This window comes from Vipera ursinii, assembly GCF_947247035.1.
Source record: "Vipera ursinii genome assembly, chromosome: 9".
In the NCBI taxonomy this organism is placed as follows: Eukaryota; Metazoa; Chordata; class Lepidosauria; order Squamata; family Viperidae; genus Vipera; species Vipera ursinii.
Window position 1 is genome coordinate 12186934 of NC_139523.1, and position 25885 is coordinate 12212818.

At 40.5% G+C, this 25885-nt stretch overlaps 1 protein-coding gene across 4 annotated transcripts; it reads left to right on the forward strand.

The window, feature by feature from the left end:
• Positions 1-107: 107 nt before the first annotated feature.
• ZDHHC18 (zDHHC palmitoyltransferase 18) lies at positions 108-25708 on the forward strand (the record flags this gene model as incomplete). 4 transcript variants are annotated; one of them, XM_083369871.1, is made up of 10 exons in its annotated part: positions 108-585; positions 7013-7173; positions 7889-8038; positions 13998-14135; positions 14869-14917; positions 15710-15812; positions 16443-16552; positions 18788-18887; positions 19708-19759; positions 21535-21747. In XM_083369871.1, the coding sequence occupies exons 1-10, from the start codon at positions 332-334 to the stop codon at positions 21540-21542; spliced, it is 1125 nt and encodes a 374-aa protein (XP_083225997.1). In that variant the 5' UTR covers positions 108-331. The 4 variants fall into 4 exon arrangements, with proteins under 4 accessions (XP_083225997.1, XP_083225996.1, XP_083225998.1 ...); XM_083369870.1 differs by lacking the exons at positions 19708-19759; positions 21535-21747 and adding an exon at positions 24095-25708; XM_083369872.1 differs by lacking the exon at positions 19708-19759.
• Between the last annotated feature and the right edge of the window lie 177 nt (positions 25709-25885).

Genomic DNA, 25885 nt, shown 5'->3' on the forward strand with positions numbered 1-25885 from the left:
CGCCCGCGAGGTCCCTCAAACGCGGCGGGGAGAAGCCGGTCAGGCCGGCGCGCGCGCGCGCGTTCTCTGTGGGCGCGCATCTCCCCTCCGAGGGCCTGGGCTGGAGCGGCCCGCTGGGGGTCGCGGCCGGCTGGAGGGGCCGCTGCGCCGGGAGGGCCGCGTTGGGAACGGGGGGAAGCGCGTGCTGGCTGCCGCTGGCCCTGCCTGCCTCTCTCTCTCTCTCTCGAGCGGGCGCCGGAGAGGCAAAGCGGCCCGGTCTCTCCCATCCCGGCGCTCCGGCAGCGGCGCCCGCGGGGGGTCCGGACGGGGGAGGCCAGTCGCCGCCGCCGCCATGAAAGACTGCGAGTATCGGCAGATCCCGCCGGGCACCCCGGCTGCCCCCACCGCTTCTGGACCCCCGAGCTCCGTGGCCAGCAGCGCCACCCCCGCGACTCCGGCTTCGCGGCCCCGCCGCAAGTGGGAGGTTTTCCCCGGGCGCAACCGGTTCTATTGTGGCGGGCGCCTCATGCTGGCGCGGCACAGCAGCGTCTTTCTGCTCACGCTCGGCCTCATTGTGGTCACCAGCGGCCTCTTCTTCGCCTTCGAGTGAGTCGGGGGCCAGCTTCCCCCGGGCGCGGGTGGGGGGGCGTGGACCACCTTCCGCGTTGCTTTTGATGATGATGATGATGATGATGCCGCCGCCGAGAGATTCCTCCTCTCCTCCTTTCAATTTTATTTATTTTATTTTAATTCCATTTGTATCCCGCCCTTCTCCGAAGACTCAGGGCGGCTTACAAGCTTAGCAGTTCTATGTACATGCCTGCTTATTATTTTATTTTTTATTTTTAATTCCATTTATATCCCGCCCTTCTCCGAAGACTCAGGGCGGCTTACAAGCTTAGCAGTAGCCTTCATTCTATGTATATGCCTGCTTATTATTTTATTTTTTATTTTTAATTCCATTTATGTCCCACCCTTCTCCGAAGACTCAGGGTGGCTTACCAGCTTAGCAGTAGCCTTCATTCTATGTATATGCCTGCTTATTATTTTATTTTTTATTTTTTATTCCATTTATATCCCGCCCTTCTCCGAAGACTCAGGGCGGCTTACAAGCTTAGCAGTAGCCTTCATTCTATGTATATGCCTGCTTATTAGGGCTTTCACACACACCCCAAGCGGCATTATTACAAAGTCAGCTTAATTGCCCCCAACAATCTGGGTCCTCATTTTACCTACCTGGGAAGGATGGAAGGCTGCCTTCCCCAATCAGGTGGTCTCCAAATAGGTGGGGGCTGCAACTCCCCGAAAAGCCTACCGTAACCGGGGGTGCTGGCTGTTGTGGTCCCCACCCATCTGGAAGCTACCAGCCTTTCACACACACCCCAAAAGGGTGATGGACAGCACCCCACGTTCTGAAATGTGTCACTGCAAGGAAAGGTTTTCTGGCAAGCAGGGTAAAGCTGCCTTGAGTTCTCTGGGATCTCCTCCTAGATAAGCTCATGTGAGAGTGTAGCCAGGAAGCCTTAATACAGCGTTTTCCAACCTTAGGAACTTGAAGATGCGTGGACTTCAACTCCCAGAATTCCCCAGCCAGCTATGCTGGCTGGGGAATTCTGGGAGTTGAAGTCCATGCATCTTCAAGTTCCTAAGGTTGGAAAACGCTGCCTTAATAGACTGGCTGGAAATGTTTTCCTCCCAATCCTGTGATGTCAATAGGGCTTTTAGGTAAAGGCCTAGAGATGCTAGCTAGGGGTATAAGCTTTTATGGACTGGAGCCTGTTGCTTCCGAGTAGAATCTAGTCCTCGGACATTTATGCTGTGGTAAATCTATTGTTAGAATTGAACTGCAGTAGGGTTAGATATATGGGACGCAGTGGCTCAGTGGGTTGGGACGCTGGGCTTGTCGAGCAGAAGGTCAGCAGTTTGGCGGGTCGAATCCCGAGTGCCGCCTAACAGAGTGAGCGCCTGTTACTCGTCCCAGCTTCTGCCAACCTAGCAGTTCGAAAGCACGTAAAAATGCAAGTAGAAAAATAGGGACCGCTCTGGTGGGAAAGTAACAGCATTCCGTGCGCCTTTGGCGTCTAGTCATGCCGGCCACATGACCACGGAGACGTCCTCGGACAAGCGCTGGCTCTTCGGCTTTGAAACGGAGATGAGCACCGGCCCCTAAAGTCGGAAACGACTAGCACGCACGTGCGGGGGAACCTTTACCTTTTACCTTTAGGTTTAGATTTGTTTCTTCGTTTTAGCACTTTGCATATTCCCTATTTTCCATAATCACAACCAATCATTTCAAGAGGAAGGAAATGTCAGTTTAGTATTTGGCACCTGTCACTGTGTAGCTGGAATCATATACATTGCAACATGGAAAGCTGTACAGGTAGTCCTCAATTTACGACCACAATTGAACCCAAAATTTCTCTTGTTAAACGAGACATTTGTTGAGTTTTACCTCAGTTTGCAACTTTTGCCACGTTTGTTAAGTCAATTACTAAAGTTGTTAAATTAGTAACACGATTGTTAAGTGAATCTGACTTCCCCATTGTCTTTACTTGTTAGGTTGCAAAAGGTAATCACATGACTCCAAGACACAAACCCATCATAAATATGAACTTGTCAAGCATCCAAATGTAAATCACATGACCATGGGGATATTGCCACGGTCATAAGTGTGAAAAATGGTCATAGGTCATTTTTTTCAGTGCCATTGTAACTGAATGGTCACTAAACGGACTACTGTAAGTCAAAGACTACCCGTAATGTAGATTGCTTAGTTTTAGCCTACCGCATGTAGTAAACGCAACCATTGTCTGTGGCTGGTTTCATTTGGTGTTGGAGGGAGGGAGAGAGATCAAGCCCAATGCCATTGCAATACAGGAACCCTCAGGGCTCAAGCCTCTCTTCCCTTTAATATTTACATGAAAACGCTGGGTGAGATCATTTGCTGGCAAGAGGTGCAAGCATCATCAGTACGTTGATAATACATAGTTATACATTTTCACCACTGAGCTGTTGACGTCATAGTGCTGACCAAGTGCCTGGATGCTGTGATGGTTGGATGGGCAGGAACTAACTTCAGCTACTTCAATTGGACTCTTGCAAGACAGAGTGACTTTGGGTTTTTGGTTCCCCCAAGGTCTGGTCTTTGATTCTTCATGGAAAATCACTCCTCTGGACTTGGCTGGTACACAATGGACTTATGGCTCCTGCTCAAAGAGCAGCTGGCAGTCCTGTCTAAAGAGATATTTACACAAACTTGTGCGCGGTTCTACTCTTTCCTGTATCAAGAGGTCTTTACTCACGGTCACTCACACCTTAGCAATTTTTGTTTTATTTACTTCAATGTGCTCTTCATGGCATTACTTTGGAAGACCACCCAGAAACCACAGCCGAGCCAGAATGCAGAAGCATGCACAGCGTTGTACGCCCATACGTTTGCCTGCAGTACTTCCCTGATGCGCAAGTTGCACTGGCTTCCAGTCTCCTTCCAGGTGCAATTCAAAGTGCTGGTTATTACCTTTAAAGCCTTAAGTAGCACGGGGCCAGGTTATTTGCTGGACTGTAACTGCCCTTCCCATTAGATCTGATAAGTTAGGCAGATTCCAGGTTCCTTCCATGAAATATTGGCATCTATTGATACTAAGAACCATGCCCCTATCTTACAGAGAACTGCCCTCTCCCCAATAATCCAACAGGCCTCCCTTTTAGTCTTCCCATAAGCCTTAAAAACCTGGCTCTTCATCCAGGTATGGTCATGGGAGTGTCTGGATGGTTGCTGGGACATCTTGATTGAGGTGCTGGCTTTTTAGTTTGTTTTTTGTAACTTTACGCTTGTGAATTGTCCAGAGGTTTGCTTATAAGATGGGCCACTATACAAATTGTTTAAATAAACAAACCTGAAAGGTATATTCCTCCAATTAAGGATAATTTAATAGGGAAGTGGCTATTCTGTTCAGACAAAATAAGGCATCTTATCCTATTATATAGTTGTTTATGTGAAATACTTCGAAGTGAGCATGGTTAATCAAGAGGAGCATTAAGTTAGCAAATTATTGGCTAAAGATATAGCATTAATAGTTCCAAACTTTAGTGATATATTTTAAGGATCTTTGATTTTAAGGTCTCCAAAATCCAGAATTGTAATCATAAGTTCAGGTTAAATCTTGCAGAAACAGAACTTTGAATTTTTATCCTGCAAGTAATTAATGGACAAATAAAAACAATTACAACCACTGAGGCTAGGTTTTCTTTTACTCCAAAGGGTTTAAATAATTTATAATTAATTTAAAAAACAGCATCCAAGCTGATTTGACTAACTGGTTGAAGCAAATCTTTCTTGATTTGAAGAAGTACATTTCAAAGTCCATAATGAAAGAATGGCAACATACAATTGGGGGAGCTGTGATTAACTTTATAGTCTGGAGGATTGAGGAAGATTAGAATTTTCAGACAATATTTCTATTTGCAGTTTATTTTAATTGAATACAAGACTAGCCTTTCAGAGAAACATTTAACTGGAAATAACATTTTAACTGACATTTCTTCTTTGGTCATATCCTAAAAATTAAGTGATTTGTAGAACCACAATTCTGCCTGTAACTTTGCGAATATAGGACATATGGGAAACATTACAATCACATAAGAAAATCTTAAAAACAGCATAAGTCAGTGTTTAGAGTCTAAATTTTAAAGCTGACATCTTCCAGTATTGTTTGGCACTCCCTAGAGCATGTCACCAAAATACCTAATGTTTCACTTCAAACATGGAGAGAAAACTAGAAACAAATATTTCTCTTTCCCTCTAGAGCAGGCATGTCAAACTGCCAGCCTGTGGGCCAGATGGATCACGCTGAAACCGCACCCACCCCATTGCCGGCAATGGGGGAAAAGTCTCGATACGTCGCGTGATGGCACGTGACGTCGCAAGTTTGACATGCCTGCTCTAGAGAAAAGCATTTGGGGAAAGATACTGTATTTGTTGTCTAAAAACTAAATTTTTGAATTTTTGAATGTTGATAGTGAAGATTTCTTGCACTGCAAGGTTTCAGGTGTGGAATCAATGAAGACCCTGGGGTAGGGGGAACTGACAGTCATTTGACATACTTGCGAGAGTTTTAAGGGCACTGCCTCACAGAATACTAGGTGTGAGACTTTACTGGTTAAATTGGGCTCTACATTTCAATTGAGGCTGTTGGGTGTTGTACCAACCTCCCCACTGCTTAAGCTTGTATTGCCTGAGCTCCTTGACTTAGTGGATGGGCTAGCAGTAGAATTCCTTAGATTTATACACAAGATTGTTTTTACATAGGCAATTCAGAGAGTGACATCTGTTATTAATACAGTTAGATCTACTTTTATTTGTAAATAGCCAGTTGAAAAATTAATAGGACCCTAGTTAACTATGTGAACTGAAATTAAACTAAAATGTGGGAAATTCTAGTTTAGGCACATTGTTAAGGGGAAAATGCTCTAAGTGCAATCTATAGTATTGTTTTTTGAGAAAGACTTTCATTATTGAACAAGTATATACTGAAAGTATTGAACAAGTTTTATCCCAGGAATATGCAATAAATCCTGTCTGTGAGATAGGTATCTTTATATCTTCTAAACATTTTAGAGAACTAGGCAGGTTATGATATAATATTTATTAGTTGAAGGAAGCAGCTTGACTAGCAATGAGGGGGAAATTAGTGTGACAAATGGAAATTCAATTTAAATATTGCATTTGACATACCAATCTCTGCTGCGGACTGGTTCCTTTGTATATTTGGGCGTAACTTTTTCCAAGACTGGATCTTGGGCCTGCCATCATCAACGGAGTTCATTTAGAGCAAAAGCCCATTTGAATTTATTGCTCAAACTAAAGAACCATAGTTACCCAGGGTCCCTAACCCCATTAATCAAGGTTTATAAGGCTAAGGTTACCACAATGCTCTTGTATGGAGCAGAAATTTGGGGTCTTAACCACAGTACTAGAACAAACACAGTCCCAGCATTTTGAGATGTATTTTGGGTGTAGATCTAAGAACATCTGCTGCAGCAGTTAGAGCTGAATTGGGAATTCATACAATTCAGGCATTATCTAAAATTAGAGCTTATAACTACTGGTGCAAAATTAATGAAATGGAGACTGATAGACTCCCCAAATTATGCCTACTAGAGCAAATAAAACTCACAAATCTCCTGGATCACCAAAACTAACAAATTTTGTAAGAAGCTGTGGCCTTCCTGTCTCTTGCGTAACAGGAGAACATTCTAAAAAAAGAGTTGCCCAAAGAATTAAGGATATAGAAGCACAAACTGATATAGCTATCCTTAGTAAGGTGGGTAACTTGAAATGGCTGAGTAAATACAAACGTACTTTTCAAGTAGACAGTTATTTGAAGTTAAAACTCCCAAAACATCTTAGGGAGATAAACAGCTTGACACAATGGTCAGATATGGGAGTTTTCATGCTATACCGTACAATGAGCGTCTCTGCATTTGCGAAGCGGCAGAAGTAGAGGACCTGGCTCACATCCTATTTGACTGTTGTCTGTATGAGAGGGTGAGAGACAGGTATCTTGGTCTATATACCAAACGAATGACCCATTGGGATCCCCACATCAAAATAACTTACCTTATGTCCAGCCAGAACTTGAAAATAACATTTAATGTAGCACAGTATTTAAACAAAATGATCCGGTTGAGATCTGCATATGTGGGACTGATTGGGGTAGATTGCAAGGGCGACTCCGAAATATAATGTTATCATATTTTATCTATATCTTAAATTATTGTACATTATTACAATTTCATTTTAGATTGTATTTTATTACTATTTTATCTTAAATTGTATTTTATTTTAATTCCATTTTAAATTGTATTTTATCAAATTCCATTTTAAATTGTATTTTATCAAATTCCATTTTAAATTGCCTTTATCAAATTTTAGTAACAATTTGTTGCTGGAACTTTGTACTTTGACATGGCCCAAGGGCTAATCAATAAAGTTGTTGTTGTCAATTTAAATAATGTTTTTATTACTTTTCAGCTGTCCATTCCTGGCTGATAAATTGACCATGGCCATTCCTATCATTGCTGGCATCCTGTTCTTTTTTGTCATCAGCTGTTTGCTACAAACCAGCTTCAGGGATCCCGGTATTTTGCCCAGGGCCACCCCCAGTGAAGCTGCAGATCTGGAGAAATGGATTGGTGAGGTTTATTAAATTACTTTATGGAAAAAAATATGGTAAATAAGGATAACGGTATTTATCCAAAATTGTCATTTTGGCATCTTCATTCTTGAAATTATCCATAGAAAGTGCACATGTAGAGTCAGATCCTTTGACCTTTTACTAATTCTAATAATTAGCCTTTAAGTAGTTGATAGGAATCCATAATCTAATTGTTACATATTTTACTTCTGAATCTTGGATATCCTGGTTCTTTCTTTTGCTTGAACTTTACAGCAGGTTTGTATCACCATAGTATGTAGAACCTAGAGACAACATACTCTCAAAATAATATATGATCAGTCAACTTTTTTATATTTTTAAAGTGGTAGCTGCAGAGATATTAACAGAAACAATGAAGAAAGGTTTGCTCGGATTGTCCTTTTAATTGTTGAGGTAATGTAGTCTTTAAACATCCCTTTTCCTAGGCCTTTTTAAAATTGATTTACACCAACTTTTAAGTGAATGATTCTGAATATGGATTGTTTGAAACATTCCACTACAATGCTAATCTTATTTTAATATAGTGCCGTCGTTTCAGAGAGATAGCAGCAAATGTTGTGGACGGGTTCTTTGGTTTTTAGTTTAGATAGAGACTTGGTAGAAGATTATCAGTATGTATTTAGTCCTTGATTTAATCTGGTATTAGTGAAATCTTGGATGAGTCTAAGAGGTGAATATTTTTGATTTCACAGACAACCTCGGCACTTCCACTTATCGGCCACCTGCCCGAACCATGGAAGTTGTAATAAACAAGTATATGGTGAAATTGAAATATTGCTACACATGTAAAATGTTCCGTCCACCCAGGACTTCCCATTGCAGTGTCTGTGACAACTGTGTTGGTAAGATCAGAGTGAGACTTCTATCCTATGAACAGTCAGGATTATCTTTTCCATTAAAATTATTTTTCTGCTTTTGTTGAATGCAGAAACATTTGAGTTCAAATTTTGTGCTTGTATGTTCTTTGTTTAAAATTGATTGTTCCTCAGAGGATAATTCTGAATATAATAGAGAGGGATTTCTTATTCTGCTTGTACTTGGGAGTATTTCCTAAGGCAGAAAGATTTCCTACTCGGGTAGAAAATTCCCAAACTCAAATACAGTGATTCAACAAGGGGCTTATCAAGGATTTTTGTGATACTATTCAAAGGTGCCTGCTGTTTAAAAATATACCTGGATGCTTTTGTGTAAACTTGTAAAGTCTGAATCTTGCCTTCTTTGAGTGCAAGAGAATATTTAGAAAAGTCTGAGCAGTGAAGGGCTCTGGGTATGATTTTGCCTCAAGATCAGCAAGATTTCAGACCTTGTTAATTCTTTTTTTTCCCCCAACCATCATTCTTTCTACTTGTCTCTGTCAAACAAATTGCCACCCCAATAAACATCCCTCTGAAAAAGAGTACCTCATTCAGATTGGAAAGTCTAAGGAAAGCAAAGATTGTCTTTAAAGAGCTCTCTGTTCAGGTGCTTTAACAGTGAAAGTACATGATGCAAGATATATCTGGCCTTTCTACGGTCGTGGCCAAAATTGTGGGAAAGTGTATTTTTGGGGAAAGTGTATTTTTGAGGTTTGATGACTAATAACGCCACTTTTTTTGGAGTAGTACCATAAAATTATATATCAATGGAAAGATAATTTAATCAAGAATGTAATGCAACAAAGTTTGTGTAATTATCTGTTCTGTATTCTATGAAAAGTTGTAGCCAAATAACCAGAAAAAGGAAGCACAACTTGCTTAGGTCGTTATCAGGTAGCTTTCCTTCATCTGATTGTAGCCAATGAGCATGAGTGTTTAGAGAGCCGATCAGGTGTCATCTTGTTTTGGCAATGATCACAGTAGGATTCGGTTATTGATGTCATGTATCGAAGCCAAGAGGAGGACATTTGTCAGTGTGTTATGTGATTGCTGTCAAGTTGGTTGGGGGTTTTTTTGTGTGTTCTTTCATTTAATGAGCTTGTAATGGTAATGACCTACAAAGCCCTACATGGCATGGGTCCAGAGTACCTTAGGGAGCACCTGTGGCCGGCATCAACTTCCCTCCGCCCAGTGTGCTCCCACAGAGAGGGCCTCCTCAGGGTGCCGCCAGTCGGAGAATGCCGTCTGGTGGCCCCCTGGGGGAGGGCGTTCTCTGTGGGTGCCCCTGACCTGTGGAACCGTTTACCGGTTGAGCTCCGGATGGCTCCCGACCTTCGCTCCTTCCGACGCGATCTAAAAACCTATTTGTTTGAACAAGCCGGCCTGGTCTGATGGGTTTTGGTTTTAATTATTGTTTTAATGTAATTTATTTTTTGTATTTGGGTACTAGGGTTTAATTTGTTTTTAATTTTTGTATTTTGGTATTTATGGCCCTGTTCATCGCCCTGAGTCCTTCGGGAGAAGGGCGGTATACAAATTAAATAAATAAATAAATAAATAAATAAATAAATAAATAAATAAATAAGTAAGTAAGTAAGTAAGTAATAAAATTAAAGTAATGGTGCAAAGAGTTGACTGGTTGCCCAGAAAGCGATGTAAAATAGTATTATTAAGTGAACAAGGCTACAGTTATAAAGAAGTTAGAAGAAAAAATGGTGGAATCTTAACCAAAGGTGGCATTTCTATTGTACGCTTTTCCCAAAAGGTTTCCACAATTTTGGCCACTACCGTATATGATATGAATATATTATATTGATTAAAGAGTATCCGCTGGGAAGAAAAGGTGAATGGATGAATGTATGACACTGATAACTGACTTTTTAAGTACACTAAGGTCTATTTGATGGCTGTAAGCAAGGATAAGTGACAGGCAAATATTGAGAATGATGAGAATTACTGAAAAAGAGCAAAAAAGTAGGAAGACTATTTCCACTTTAAGGAAATGTTGGCACTTCATTTCTTTCATTCTTGAGGCATTTGTAATAATGAAATATTCCTATAGCACATGTTAGTTGGGAAGAACAGTTACAGGCATATCAAGACATGAACCAAACCAGCCCCCCAAAAAACTAAACCTTTCCAGGATGCATCACTCTTTAGGGCAAAAGGAAAGTGTGGGTGAGGCTTTTGAAGTGGATCGTTGCATTCTTGAATTGACATTTCCCCCTCTTTTTGAGGGCAGTGAATTAACTTCAAGGAATCTAATCGGAATACAAATCTACTTTGTCAGCCAATTTCATGTATGTATGATTTTAAACAATGGAGTGAACACACTTATTGACTCAAAGAGCTATATGTCTACCCATAGGTAAAGGTAAAGGTTTCCCCGCACATGCGTGCTAGTCGTTTCCAACTCTAGGGGCCGGTGCTCATCTCCGTTTTAAAGCCGAAGAGCCAGCGCTTGTCCGAGGACATCTCCGTGGTCATGTGGCCGGCATGACTAGACGCCAAAGGCGCACGGAACGTTGTTACCTTCCCACCGGAGTGGTCCCTATTTTTCTATTTGCAGTTTTACGTGCTTTCGAACTGCTAGGTTGGCAGAAGCTGGGACGAGTAACAGGCGCTCACTCTGCTATGCGGCACTCGGGATTCGACCTGCCAAACTGCCGACCTTCTGATCGACAAGCTCAGCGTCCTAACCCACTGGCAAGAGAGAACAGCCATATCTGACAAAGCCAACCAAAGGGTTTCACTATGAGAAATGGTATAGTGTTTAGGCACATAAATAATATCTTTCTTCAACATAACCTTAGCAGATTGTGAAGAGGAAAAGTATCCAAGGGAGCACACAATAAGCTGTAAATAGGGCAAATAAAATTAGAGTTTGGATGGCATTGGCATACAATTTGGATGGCACTGACATTTCTTGAATAAGAAAGGTAGCTTTGAAACTTAATGTTCCTGGCTGTAATAATGCTATATAAGGAGGAATACACATTTTAACAGAGTTGACAGTATCCAAACGTGGACTGATTTGAGATCAAATTCTTAATAATTTATAATTAATTTCAGACAGCTGTCTGTCTGAAATGGTCTAGGGCAGGGGTGTCAAACTGCCGGCCTGCAAGCTGGTTTCACCATACCAAAGCCACGCCCACCCCATTGCCGACAATTTGCAGAGAGTTGCGACACGTCATGTGACGGGAGTTTGACACCCGTCTAGGCTCTCCTGCTCGAGCAGGGGGTTGGACTAGAAGACCTTCAAGGTCCCTTCCAGCTCTATTCTGATTGATTGATTGACACATCTGTTGAAAGCTGAAATTGTGGGAAGGAAATAGGACTTTGGATACTTATCTGTGAGTTCATAGCTATGCATATTAGGTTTTTTTCTAAAATGCCTCATACATTGGCAGTGCAAATGCAAGTTAATTGCTTTCATTCTTCATATGGGTCTATGATATCTGAGGAACTGTCTCACTCTGATGGGACTACCCTGTCCCACTCATTCCAGCAGAAAGGACCTACTTTGGATTTCTTCAGCCAAAGAATTTAAGCTGGCAGGGTCCAAGTGATAAGTCTTTTCTGCTGTGGCCCCCACCCTCTGGAATTTTCTCCCACTGGGGGTGAGGTCTGCCCCCACACTCCTGGCCCTCTGGAAGAGCCTAAAAACTTGGCCCTGCTACTTGGCCTGGGTCCTGGCCCGCTGCATTGGGCGTGGCTGATCAGGAAGAGAAGATATCATCTTGCTTTTTAGTTTTTCTATTATTTTTCCCCAATTTTAATTGTTCTCTATTTTTTACATTTATTATATTATAAGCCTATATCAATGAGATGGGTGGCATGAATGAATTAATATTCCCATCCAAAATGTTGGCAGTTGTCAAGCAGATTGAAATTTTATCACAGCATTTTTATTTTTCCAAATAGGTGCATAGGAGTGCCAAGAATAAGGGGAGCTGTCAGGGAGCTAAGATAATCTATTTTAAAAAATAGAATAAACTTGTGTGTGTGTGTGTGTGTGTGTGTTATCCTTTTCCTGATATTTATGAATGAGCTTTCTTTGCTGTGTCCCAGCAATGGATTGATTTGGATGTGTTAGAAATTGTTCTGCCTTTCTGCATTTTTCCCAAAGTAATCCTCCGGGAGAAGTTTCACTGTGGCCCAAAGAACCACAATGCTTTTCTGGTTCCTAGTTTATTTACCTTTAGTTGCCAACTCATTCTTGACACTGTCATTTCACTACTTAGTGAAAAGAATTATTTCACTGCATTCTGAATGCTTCCATTTGACTAAAATGCCTAGTCCTTCTTTTTTTCACTCCTAAGCCCCTTATTGCTACTTCAGCAAATCTGGTGAATGTATCTGCAAGTTGCGTTTCTGGAGAAACGCATATTAGAACTGATCCTCCTGCCTATAATCTTGTCCGTCCCCAATGTCCTCTACTACAGTCTATTTCAAGCAGTTCAGGACTTGGGGGGAAGCTAGTATGACGTGCATTACAAATAAATCTGGCATCCTAATTTCTGAACAAACACATTAACTCTGGTTGAACGACTTGTGTGAATGAACTTTTCATTCTCTTTTCATTCACTTACGTGTGTCTCATTCTAATGCAACGATAACCAACTCCCTGAAGCTAGTAGTCAGATCTACGTTCAGTGCACTTGAATACAGTTTGCTGATATTTCAGCAGAAAAGGCTAAATGTTGATTGCTTTCAGAGAAAAGAGATTTTAAAAGCCACAGCCTATTTCATATTTCTTTCTTTTTGTGTCTTCGAGTGAGTGTTGACTTCTGGTGGGTCCCTGGGCAAGTCCCTTCAGTTTTCTTGGCAGGATTTTGGAAATGATTTGCCGTTGCCTACTTCTGAGGGCTAAAAGAGAATGATTGGCTCAAAGTCACCCAGCTGAATTTGCGCCTAAGATGGGCCTAGGACAGGGGTAGGCAGCCTTGGCTCTTTTATGACTTGTGGACTTCAACTCCCAGAATTCCTGAGCCAGCATGGCTCAGCTCGGAAACCTCTCCCTTTCCCCTCAGCATGGCTGGCTCAGGAATTCTGGGAGTTGAAGTTCACGAGTCATACAAGAGCCAAGGTTGCCTACCCCTGGCCTAGAACATACAGTCTCCCAGTTTCTAGCATGAGGTCTTAATCACATCAAAACTGGCTTATTTAATATTTTAGAACTCTCATTATATACACATTAGCAGAAAAGAGCCTGATTCTAATGTATTGTTTGTTTGCATTGTTTACTTTCCATTTTTTATAAGAACTCAAAAAAACATGTTTAATGGTCCCCCTCCAATTTTATTTTCATAACAACTTTATGAATGAGATAAGACAGTAAGTAAGAGATGTAAATGACCCAAAGTCACCCAGTGGGTTTCATGACTGACTGACTATAGACCTGAATCTTTTGGAATCCAGCACTAACCATTGGTTACAATCATCCTCTAAAATTGTTTTCTGCATCTCTTGTAAGATACACGAGGGACGTATACAAATTGTTGATCTGGGAAAATATCACTTCGAGAATTCCAAAACTTTTCATTTTCATCCAGATCATGATGAATCTCCTTTAGACCACACTATTGCATTGGCAGTTGTATAGTGCTTAAAATAAATTCCCTGGAGCAGAAGTGGTTCTAGATGCTCTGAATATAATTTTCTAAACAAAATTGGACCAAATAAAATTGAGCCAAACCATCTTTGGCACACCTCCAACTATTACTGATTCAGAAAAGTTACTTACAGAGATTTAACAAACTAAACCTGCAGTGCCATGTTGTGGAGTGAATGAAGATGAAAAATAAAATGGTCAAAGAGTTCTGAGTTCCTAGTACAATTTGTTCCCAGATTGGCAAATTGTGTGCTATCCAAGTATACCTCCTCCTTGAGCATGTGAAATGTCATTCCCTTAATACTGTCTTTTTGTTCCTTTTCCCCTCAGAACGATTTGATCATCATTGTCCCTGGGTAGGCAACTGTGTGGGGAAGCGGAACTATCGATTCTTCTATGCCTTCATCCTTTCTCTCTCCTTCCTAACAGCCTTCATCTTTGCTTGTGTCATCACCCATCTTGCTCTGCGTAAGTATAGCCTGTTGTCAAAGTTGAATGTCACAGATCTCTAGGAAAGTATGAAAAAGTTCACTGGGTCTTTCTTAAGCCAGACTGAAGAAAGAATTATTTAGAATACGTGTGCATGAACTCTCATTCCAAATCTACATTGGCCCTCTTAATCCTCAGATATAAACCCAGGAATCTCCTGAAAAACTGACACTGTATTTTTAATGACGGCATTTGTTAAATATAAATGGAAATGGAATATGGAAAGTAATAATAAATGCCTACAATAAATAAGTAAATACATTGAAAAATGAATGTGGGCCATACAGTAATTTAATTAATTTTTAATTTTAATCCCATTTATATCCCGCCCTTCTCCGAAGACTCAGGGCGGCTTACAATTTAAAGCACAAATCAATGTGCTTAGCAATAGCCAAACAAAGGTGTTAATATAAATATTGGGTAACAAAAATAGCATTGAATAGATTTGTTAATGTGCTAAACTTGGCCAATCCTATATATTAATACTTTCCCAATCTAAGCATCTTTAGTTCACAAAAAGACAATGAGTTTCAAGTGGGAGTTACTTGTAATCTTCTGGACAGTTTTTGTGGTTAGAGAAAGGAAAATAGGAAAAGGAAGGATACGTTTCACCGCCTTGAATTATTTATAACAATAATAAAGGCAAGATTAAAACACTTTTTTTTTAAAAAAATAAATCCTTCCTTTATCTCAGTGTCTGTTTGCTTTGCAGGCTCCAAGGGAAACGATTTCCTCACTGTTTTGAAAACAACACCAGCAAGATATCCTTCCAGTATCTGTTTATTCCCTCTCCCACTTTAAAACCCTTGATACTGTTTGCTGAAAGTATTCAACAAGAATTGATTATAGGTGGGAATCTGAGGAGTTCATGGGAGTGACAGTCCTAACTCATGTAGAGAATGCCAAGTGGGGTTTGGCTGACCTGGGGAATGAAGGAAGACTTTCTCCCAGATCCTTTGTCCCCCCCCCCCCCCACTTCCCTTTTGGCAGGAGTGTCGATCTAACCTAAAATCTGGTATTCATTTGATCCATGCAACTTGGTGATTCAAAGATAAAAAAATCTAGTGCCCTCTGTAGAGGTAACCCTTTGGTGATGATTAGCTGAGGCAGGCCTGTCTCAAATTTAATATCTCAAAGCCACATGGGGACTTTTTGATTTCCCCAAGGTTTTTTTCAATCTTGTGTTTTAACTTGACTGTAGCTGTGCGGTTGTTGTACTGTTTCACTCTGTGACTATCGTTTGCTTTATTGCTCATGGTTTAGCTTTGTCTGTAAATCCGTTCTGAAAATCTTTTAAATAGGATTAAATGGCACAGTATTAAAATAGCTGGTAACTCTTCGTCCTGAAGTGCAGAATACATTTTCCCCTGGTGTATTTATTGTATCACTCATTACCTCTTTGGGTTTGTTTGTATCACATCTTTCCTTAAAAAATTATGCTGAAGTGGCTCAGATGCATTTGGTGGGTGGTGACCAGGAGTAAAACTTTGGCAGAACTTCAGGAAAATGAATGCTTCTCAGTCACAAGTATTATTCCTTAATTCCTCATTTACTCTGTTGGAATTGGTGATTTGTTTTTTTTCAGTCTGGTCTATTTTTGGCCTCTCAGGGTTTCACACTTACTTAATTGCCTCCAATTTGACAACCAATGAGGATGTGAGTAAGGATGTTATTTTCAATGAATAGAAGTTTTCTAAATATCCATCACGACAGCTTTAAATCGGTTTCTTGAAAGGCAGAAGATTATGTTTAAAATGTTCTTGCTTCATTTTGGTCTAAAGCAGGGTGATTGTAACATTTATCATTGGTGAAAGGATAGACATTTCTGCATTCCAAAATAAGGAAAAAAGAAGGCCTTTATTTCTAGTGAAAAGATTTAGAAAATGTCCTAATTTTTAGATCAGCCAACTCATGGCCTCCCATAATGTTTAGATGGTATAGCCAATGATTTGGGACAGCTGGTCTTTACTAAATTAATAAATGTTTCAAGATATCTGTGGTGGGAAGGGACAGTGATGCCACAACCCAATCATTTATGTACGTGCATCTAATATCGGGATACAAATATGAATTTGCATGCTTTGTCTTTTTTGGGGGGAGGACACCTATAGCAGACACCTATAGCATCAGTTCTGTAACCTGAATTCCTATCCATGCATGTGCAAATATATCATAGGGACTAGTTTTATCTGTCGTATAGTTAAATGTGACTCTCATCTAAGTAAAGACAAACCAGCAAAAGATTTCTGGACTTTTCCTAACCAATTAATCTCTCTTGGATTGTAGCTCAAGGGGGCATGGTCAAATAAGAGAGGTTCTGAATTTGCCAACCCTTATAGCCATAAAAGCATCCTAACCAACTGCTGTGCAGTGCTCTGTGGGCCATTTTACCCCAGGTAAGGAAACATTTTTCCTAGATGGACTCTGTATTCAAGTGCCTGACGGACAGTTCTTCAGCTGCCTTTTGTTCCTATTCTGTGCAGCCATTCACGCAGATAGAAAAAAAGAGAACAGCAGTCAGTACTTTATGATCATGAGAATGATCCACCATTCATACAGTGAGAAACATATACGTATTCTAAAAATGAGAGTTAAGTGGGGGAATTTGGTGTCTTGACTGATACCATGCTAATTCCCTTTGTGTAAAACATTAATGCAATGTATACCTTCATGTAAATTATGGAATTAGAAAACCAAAACAGAAAGAAATGAAAAAAGGGGAAAGGAGAGCTAAGGAAGTGAGAACGACAGGGCTAGAAATTAAGTTTTAAAACATACATATTGCTGGGTCAAAGTGTTTTTTTGCCAGAAACAAAATATCCAAGTTCATTCACTCTCTTTTCCTTAACTAAAATATATAATTTGATACAGTTTAATAATGCCTGCTCTTGAGGCAACTACCTCTGTCAGCCTAATGGTTGTCCCAATCATTAAAATTGGTTAGGATACAGTATAATGATGTTAGTCGGAAAACCTCATTCTGGCAAATGTCTTACATAGACTTTATAAAAACAAGCCAATTCTACCTGTGAAGTTACAGTTTAGACAGTAAGGAAGAAAAGGGATGAAAAGACACAACAGAAGCATCAGATCTGACAATAAAAGCAGGTGTGAAAAATGTTCTGTTGGGAAGATAAAATATTCTGTTTTTCTCCAGACTACTTTGATCTGGCTGTTCCTGGAGTTGTTTGGCCATTTCCCAAAGTTTATAATCCCCAGAATGGCAGATCAAAGTGATCCAGAACATTCCAATATAATCTACCTCTGAAACAAAATATTTTCAACATTCTTATAAAATAGTACAGGTAGTCCTCTACTTAAACCACAATTGAGCCCAAAATTTCTGTTGCTAAGCAAGATAGTAAGTGAATCACTGCAGTTGTTCAGTTACTAACATGTTATGTAAATCTAGCTTCCCCATCACCTTGCTTGTCAGAGGTCACAAAAGGTGTGTTTACATGACCCCAGGACGCTGCAACCTTCATAAATACATGCCAGTTGCCAAGCATCCAAATTTAGATCATGTGACTCCAGGATGCTGCAACGGTCATAAGAATGAAAAATGGTCATAAATCACTTTTTTAGTGTTATGATGTCAGTCACTAAACAAATTATTGTAAGGAAAAGGACTACCTATATTACCTACTGGAATGGAGACAGTTCAGAAAGATCAGCTGTTTGGAACTAATTTTTGCACATAGCTGATAGAATATCCTATTTCCATCTTGTTCTAGTACAGCTTTTTAGGCAAAATGATGATGGTATTATTTTTGACAATTGCAGTAAGGAATTTTCACTTAGCATACAATTTCCTGTAGATCAGATGCATTAAACATTCCAGGTTATCCCATCATAACTCCTTATTTAGTGGCAAGGGAGCAGAATTAGGCAAAACAAAGGATTATTTATTATTTAAACACTTATTTTGAGATAATACTGAAAATTATATGGAGAATATGTACAAAAAGGTTTGGAAAGATAGTTTGAATGAGACCTTACGTTTCTGTCTGGCTTTTTTCCCTGGTTTGACCTTAATATATAATTTATTATTTCTAGAATTGTAATGGAGAATAGGTTATTATATTCCGATGGAATTCTGATCTTGCAAAATGTGTTTAGTATGTAGCAATTTTAAAGTAATTTCAGTAGAATTGTGTACTGTATAAATCAAGTGGAGCAGAATTGAACCATTTTTTTTAAAATGAGGGATTGAAAGTATTTTATTAAATTTTTCAAATGTTAGCTATTTATTTATATGGCTACCCAGCTCACAATGTATCACTTTTTCCTGAAAAATGCCATGGGCATTTGATAAGTTGAGTTTATTTGATGGTTTGCCAACTACACTTTTACTTTTAAAAGTTCAGATCAACAGCTAGATCAATCCTTACATAGACCACTTGCCTTTGTACTTCTACATAATTCCCTTCTAAATTATATCGAATTTCTTCATTGTGATCGAGAGCCCAGTTGGAATTCTCATCCAATCCCTAATAATGAACTGTTGGGGTAAATGAGAGAATTGTTGATGCTTAATTGTTTTAGCATTATTTCTTATTTGCATAATTAATCAGTACTCTAACTTCCCGTCCCTTCTTTTTTTCCTTCCTCTCCTTGTCTGAATTGTCTAGTTTAATAGATAGAAGAGGATTTATCCAGGCAGATGCTGGGACTCCCGCCACTCCTAAGGGTGAAGCCCCTTCTTTTGGAACAAAATCTGATGCCAGCATGGTATGAACCAACACTTTAGCAACGCTGACATACATATCTTATGCCTACCTCCAGCTGGTGCCTCTCCTATCTTTTACCATTACCTGGGCTCGGGGAGACAGCCTCATGGAGCAGAATCTCCAGAATTCATATTCAAACCAGAGGCACCAGCCTTGCATTGATTTTTTAATTGGTTTGATTTTTTTAATATATTTTGGGACTTAACTGGCCATTGTTCACTGCTGCAATTAAGCCTCTAGGTAGGACCTGCTGTCATCTTGAGACAGAGGGATAAAATACTTGGAGCAGAGGATGCAAGGGATTGGGAGATTCCAGCTTCATGAGAAATATCTTTTATCGGAGGTTTTTGTTAAAAAGATTGGTAGAAAAAAAGCATAGTTAAGATTTCATACGGAGCTGTTACAACAGAATCATCTACTAAAGTATTTTGTGTACTATGTTTGTTCCAACAATGTTAACGTTACACTGTTTGTCCTGACATTCTGCCTGAATGTTGCAAAAGAATAACTGGTGCTCCTTAAACTGTAAGAGGGGGACACGAATCATTTGAGGACCCAGTACTGCCTTGCCTTACCAGCAAGTATTGGTTGTTGAGGAACTTTTGGGTGGAGGGTAGAAATTCCCTAGAAATGATCATAAAGAAAGTCTACAGGATCAGAAGCAGAAAATTATTTCTCCCTCTGGGAATTGACTCAGGATTTGACCTTTTCTGTTTCAGCTGAATCAGGATTAGAACAATAAGCTTCTACAGGTTATTTGTTTAACAGTTGGAACAAAATTAAAGAGATCAATTGGAAATTCTTAAATTATGTCATTCCAGATGAGTTGCACTTACCTGGTGCTTATGGACAGCTGTGCCACTTTTGTATTGGGTATGGCGGTTTGTATAAGTAAGGCATGTTCACTAAAAGCTGTTTCAGCAAAACCTACATGTGTACAAGCATTATCCAAAACAGAATTATCAGAAGAAGTCCCATTTAATTTGGATTTCTGATCGTGTCTTTAAAGAAGGAGGGATCCTGCTTCATCTTGCTGAATTTTCGTGCAATTCCACAGTTCCCACCCCATGGGATGAGAGAGCCCTTGCAAATAGATAAAAGCTAAATACTTGAAATGTGTTTATTAAGCTGCTGGGAATTTTTGCACAAATTTTATAATGTTTTTCTAGCAGCGTTATTTTGTCTTCTAAAAAAAATCATTTTTAAGTCTGTAAACCTGTGCCCAGAAGCTGTTTTTTTAAAAAATGTTACGTGTTTTACCAGCCGTTAGGAGGAAATGGGGAACCTGTGGAACTCGCTCCTCCAAGGTGTTAGATTTCATTTCTTGTACTGTATTTGGAAAACATCTAGAAGCTCCCTGGATGGGTTAATCAGCTATGCTGCGATAAGATAATCCCTGTTGACCTTTGAAAACGGGTTTATGAGAAATTGAATAGGATTTTATATTTCCAAGAAAACAAGAATAAGCACTTAAGTGTACTTTTCTCCATCCTGCTCCTGCAGAGGAACTGAGAAGGACCCTTTTTGTAAAAAAAAAAAATGCAACCATTTGTGGTCAGGAGTTCCCCATCATTCTCACCTTTCTGCCAATTTATTCAATTCACTGTTGTGGACTGTGTTTTGAGTATCCCCATCATAATTAGCAGTGGAAACCACTGCTCTGGGCACGTGGCTGACTTTGATAGGAAGATTTAGTTGAGGAGAAAGTTGTCCAAATCCTTTAAGTTGAATCATGGCGACTGATCTGAAGTAAGGTAGCTCATCTGTAGGTATATTTTTGCACCCTTCCTAAAATGTTTGACATTACTAGAAGGAATAATGCTGTGTCTTCAGCATGTCTGTCCCACGTTGGAGCGCTTCATGAAGAAGAACAAAGCCAATAATTGCTATGGCATTACTTTGCCTGTTTTATATTTCAGTTGGTTTTTCTGGCAAATTAATGTTGTAAGAATGGGTATAGTACATACTACCGGTGCTCCCTTTCTGAGGTTTGAGTCTGATTTTAAAATTAGCTGAGGCATTAGGCAAGAGCCACTGTTTCCAACAACTAAATGTGGCTGCAGTGATATGTGATATCATTGTATTATATTCTGAGGCATATCGCAGCTAGGAAAGCCTCTGTATAACTCTCACAATCCCCAGAAGTATTTGCTGCTCTCGGGACTCCACTTTCCGACCACTATAGAGCACAGTTCTCTTTCTGGGACAGTTACAAAGGCTTTTTCCAATGGTATGCTGGCTGATGTATGGGAGAGATATTTTTTATTCTGTGCCATTTAGATAAGTGTCAAGGCTGGGGTATTTTAATAATAGTAGGCTTAAACCTTAAGGTTGAAACTGCTACATCATCGGTTCTGCCCTGTAAGATGCCTGGACTCAGAGGAGAAAATATCTGTCTCTGGGTTCTATCACCTTGCATGTCTCTGAACAGCCGAACTGCTCTGGGAACAGTTCCCAGAGAACCACTTTCGTGGCTCTCCACTAGTGGATGTTTTTTGGGAGGAAGCCTTATCTGTCATCTGCCACGTGCAATCACTTAGATGGGAGAGGTTGACTAATGGAGCCCAAATGGACCTTGGAGCTACAGTAGGCACTCAGAATAATGTGGTTTTGCTCTCAGAAGGCTGTTCATAACTTATTTCTTTCAGAAATGTAATCAGACGGGAGGGTGAGAAGATAATTCTGGAAGCGTTTTTATGGTTAGGACAGAGGAAGAGTTGTTCTTACGGAAGAAAAGTTTGTGTTGCTCTTTAAGGCATTGCTGTATCACTTGGCGGGGGAAGAAGTTGTAAGCAGTGTTCCATTTGTGTGGGAAACACTCTTAAGATGACTAAATCTTTTGTAATAAAAATGTTTTGTTTTTTTAAAGAGCTGATTGTTTTCGGTTTTTATGTTTCCATTTCCCTCATTTGCTAAATTAAGAAAAATGGCGTTTGAATATTTTCTAGACCAAGAAGCTGAACATGGGCAATTTCAGGGCTGCTGATTCTGGAACCCAGCAGGCTTAGAAACAGACGCTGAACATATTCCTTATAATGAAAGGTGGAGACTGGAGAAAGAGGAATCTGTGCCCTGTTAATTGAGGTTTTGTTTTAGGGTTACTGCTTCAGATTTGCTAGTCAGAAACAGGGCATTTAACTGCTGTCATACAGCAGCTGTGTGCTATGTCTGTCTTCTCTCACCTCGCTGTCATCCCTCGACCTGTTCCCCAAACCCAAGCCTGCCACAATACATAATTTCTGGTGTCTTCTTCAGGAGGATGCCTGCCAGGACTTTGCGATATCTTGCACTGCCTGATGGGATAGTCCCTCCCCACAGGATGGGTTAGTACTGCTCTCTGAAAGTTAGCTGGTAAGAATTTTTTCTTCCTCGCCATCATCCAGTGATTCATCTCATTCTCACCACATGAGTGTTCCAAGCCTGGTGTCCATGTAGCCCTCAGTCTGATTGTTCTCAATTGTTAACGGATCAATCGTTCCTTCATAACTTAAGCTTCCTTAAGGAGGGTCCTGAGGTTTATAGACTGCCAAGAAGGAATAGACAAGGGGCCTGTGGAGCAAAGGAGATAAAACACTTTATCCAGATATGTAGATATCTGGATAAAGAGGTGCAGGGTGCTTACACTGTGAAAGGCTGCACTCAGCATTGGGAAGGCTTGTGATAGGTTAAAAATGTTAAATTTTAGCACAAGAGATATTTGTTGGTTTTGTCCTTAGCGAGCCATGATCCGCATATATTTGGCTATGGCTGTGCTCTTACCACCTCCAAGATCTGAATTCCTGTAGGTTTTTATCTTTGGTGAGGAAGTACATGTCATCAGATCTGTCTCCTCTCCTTTCCCCCCTTAACAAAGAACAAAGCTGAAGAATCTTTTTAGTTACTTTACTCATTAGTCTTCTTTCTTTGCCTTACGTCTCTTATACTGTTGCATAGAGAAAGCAACTGTTGCTTCCTATTATTTAAGAGAGGGCATCCAAAGGAGAAGCAACTGGGACAACGAGCAATCTGCTGGATAGCAAAGCTAACTGTTTCTCTTTGGTGACGTAAATGGATCTCTACGTAGGACGGAGCAAAGGAAGAATTCTTGACTTTTACCCATCTGCCTATATTCCCAGCAGGGAAAAAAAAACCCAGAAGCATAGTAGAGGCTTCATTCCAAATATACAGAACTTCATGCTGCAAGTTTTCATGTCATATCAATGTACAGCCAGACATATGTTTAAATATGTCATTGTGTGATTGGGATAGTCTAAAGGGGGCTGTCATTCAAACATTCTTGCATATCTAATGGAAGTTGACTGCATATTCAAACCCATTAGATCAGACATGTCAAACACAGGGCACGGGGGCCGGATCCTGCCCACGAAGTGGTTTCATGCGGCCCGCGAAGCCATCCTGGAAACAGTGAGGGAACGGCCCCCACTGCCTTGGCCCTGGCCCAGAGACCCTCCTTCTGCCAGAGACCCTCAGATCTGTCCCACTCCTGCCCAGGCCCCCATAGGCACCCTTGAGGCGAACGATGTAGAGCTGGCCACGCCCACCCAGTAGGCCATACACACTCTAGCCACGCCCACCCAGTAGGCCACACCCACCCTGGCCACACCCACCCGGCCCCCTGAGGGCAACCGCCATGCTGATGCGGCCCTCATTGAAATTGAGTTTGACACCCCTGCATTAGATCTTCCACATCACATGTAGTTTTAAGAGCCCCCATCAACTTTCTAATGTGGTAATATAATTTATTGTTACAATGGATGCCGTGGGTGGTCATGAAAAGGTTTGGAAGTGTGTGTCGTATTTGGTGTATATCTGTGAATTTTACTGTTTCATCATTATTTTTTGACTTTCCCTATCTTATATGTTCATGTAACATTCTTCAGGAACCTTTTGTTTTGTTTTCTTCATCCTCCATTTTCTTTGTTGGATGCATCTAATATTCCCCCCCCCCCCCGGAGAGTTTTTTTCATCCAAGTGGTTTGGAGCGAAACTCCCTTTTTTTAAAAAAAAAAATACATATTCCAGATTTACTTGTATTGTACTAACTTTCCTTTTCCTGTACTTTCTTTTTTCTCCAGCTTGCTTGCAAATGCCAGGCCTGTGATGATCCCTCTTTCTCTGCTCTTCTCATTTATTAATCCTCTCTTTTCTTCTTCCTTTTCTCCTCTCCCAATCCTCCCCCCTCCCCCGCCACTTCTTGGGAACACCCAGTATGTCCAGGGCACAAAAGATCTTTTGAGGACCCTCTGCGCCTCGTGGCAAAACTCAAGGCGAACCCAAGAGACCCCTGTCAAATATTTGAAAATACAGCCGTTGCCACCACCTGTGCCTCTCAACCCTCCAGGGCTATCTGATTTTTCTATTGCTGCATCACTTTCTTTGTCCCAGCAAAAATAGGGAGATGCCGCCGTGCACAAGGAAAAAGCTATACCAAGTCCTCAAGGCTGGAGTGGAGTTGCTCCTGCTAGCCCTGGGGTTTGAAGCTTAAAGCCATACAAATCAGTTCATCTGCTGCGAGTGCGAGGACGTTCTTTTGGCTCCTGCATTTCAGATCTGAGACAGGGATGTCCCAAGCCTTCAGAATTCTTGGGTGATTTATACAGTTATCTAGGTTGGTACTTTGTACTAATTGAAGACACCAATCCCAATCCAGTTCTGTTGTCTAGAATCAGTGTTTCCAAAGCACACTATGCTTGCACCAAACTTGATGCAGTTGGTCAAAATTAGCAACTTTTCAAATACAACGCAATGCACTGTGAACCAGTATCCAGGACTGTGTATGCGTGTGTGTGTCTGTACATGTGTGGCTTGCATGATTCTATAGAAACATAGACAAAATACAGATAAGGGATGTAGAACTTTCTGAGACTGTATGCTTTTTATTTTGCTTTCTCCCCCCCCCCCCCAAGCGAATTCTAAACATTTTTATTTGGAAGATACGCTTGTAAGTGTCTATGCAGTTTCTGCTGAAACCTCAGAAATAAGATGAACCTAGATTTCCACTGGCAAGGTGGAGATCTAGCACTCGCCATCTTTACAAAATGAGAATTATGCAACTTTATAAACTTACGTAAAAGTAGTCAACTTGCCTCCTTTCTATTCTGCAAAATCTAGATACAAAATGTGTGTGTGTGTGTGTGTGTGTGTGTGTGGTTGTATTTCCTTCTGTATTAAGCACAGTATGATTCACACCTCTGCTACGTAAGTGGGTCTGGGGTGCCCTAAACTATCATGAGATGATAGTTTGAGCTGGATCACACCTATCCTGCTGAAATTCAAGCTGCTTTAATCAGCAGGGCAAGATTGTGCAGAGTCTGAATTGAACACTTTTTTTAAAAAAAAAAAACAACAACACTCTGTAGAGATGAGAAAGAGTTTTATGTACTCCTCTGAGTATAGTTAATTTCGTGCTTATACTAGTAACTGAACTTGAGTTTTAGAAGTGGTTTAGATTTCTCTCTGCCTTTTTCTTCTCTTTCGCTTCTCCCCAAATCTATTGACAGCAGTATTTTGTAGTATTAGGTAACAGTTTCTGATCAGAATTTTTTTCTTGCTTCACCTAATACAGATAATTTCTAGGACGGACAAGATGTAAATCAGAACAGGGGTTACAGGTAGGCTTATTCATCCTTTCCCAACTTGAGGTCCTCCGCAAATATGTTGGACTTCAGCTCTCATTGTTCCATTCACCATGCTGCTTGGGAAGTAGAGCTGAAAATTAACACATTTGTGTAGGGCACAAACTTCCCCAAATGAATTCCCTCTAGACAACAGAACCAACATATTTTTCTGGGATTTGAAATCCATTTATGCCTTTCACTTTTGTAACAATAAAACTTCTCCTATATTACTTCCTGACTCTGGTTTCTGTATCAAATCCATTGAAACATATTTTCCATATCCAGCTTCCATATGCTTTATTAGTTCCCCTTTTCATGCTGATACTGGGATGTAGTAGCATATTAGATGACTGTATGTCTGTGTATATGTGGTTTTGCAGGT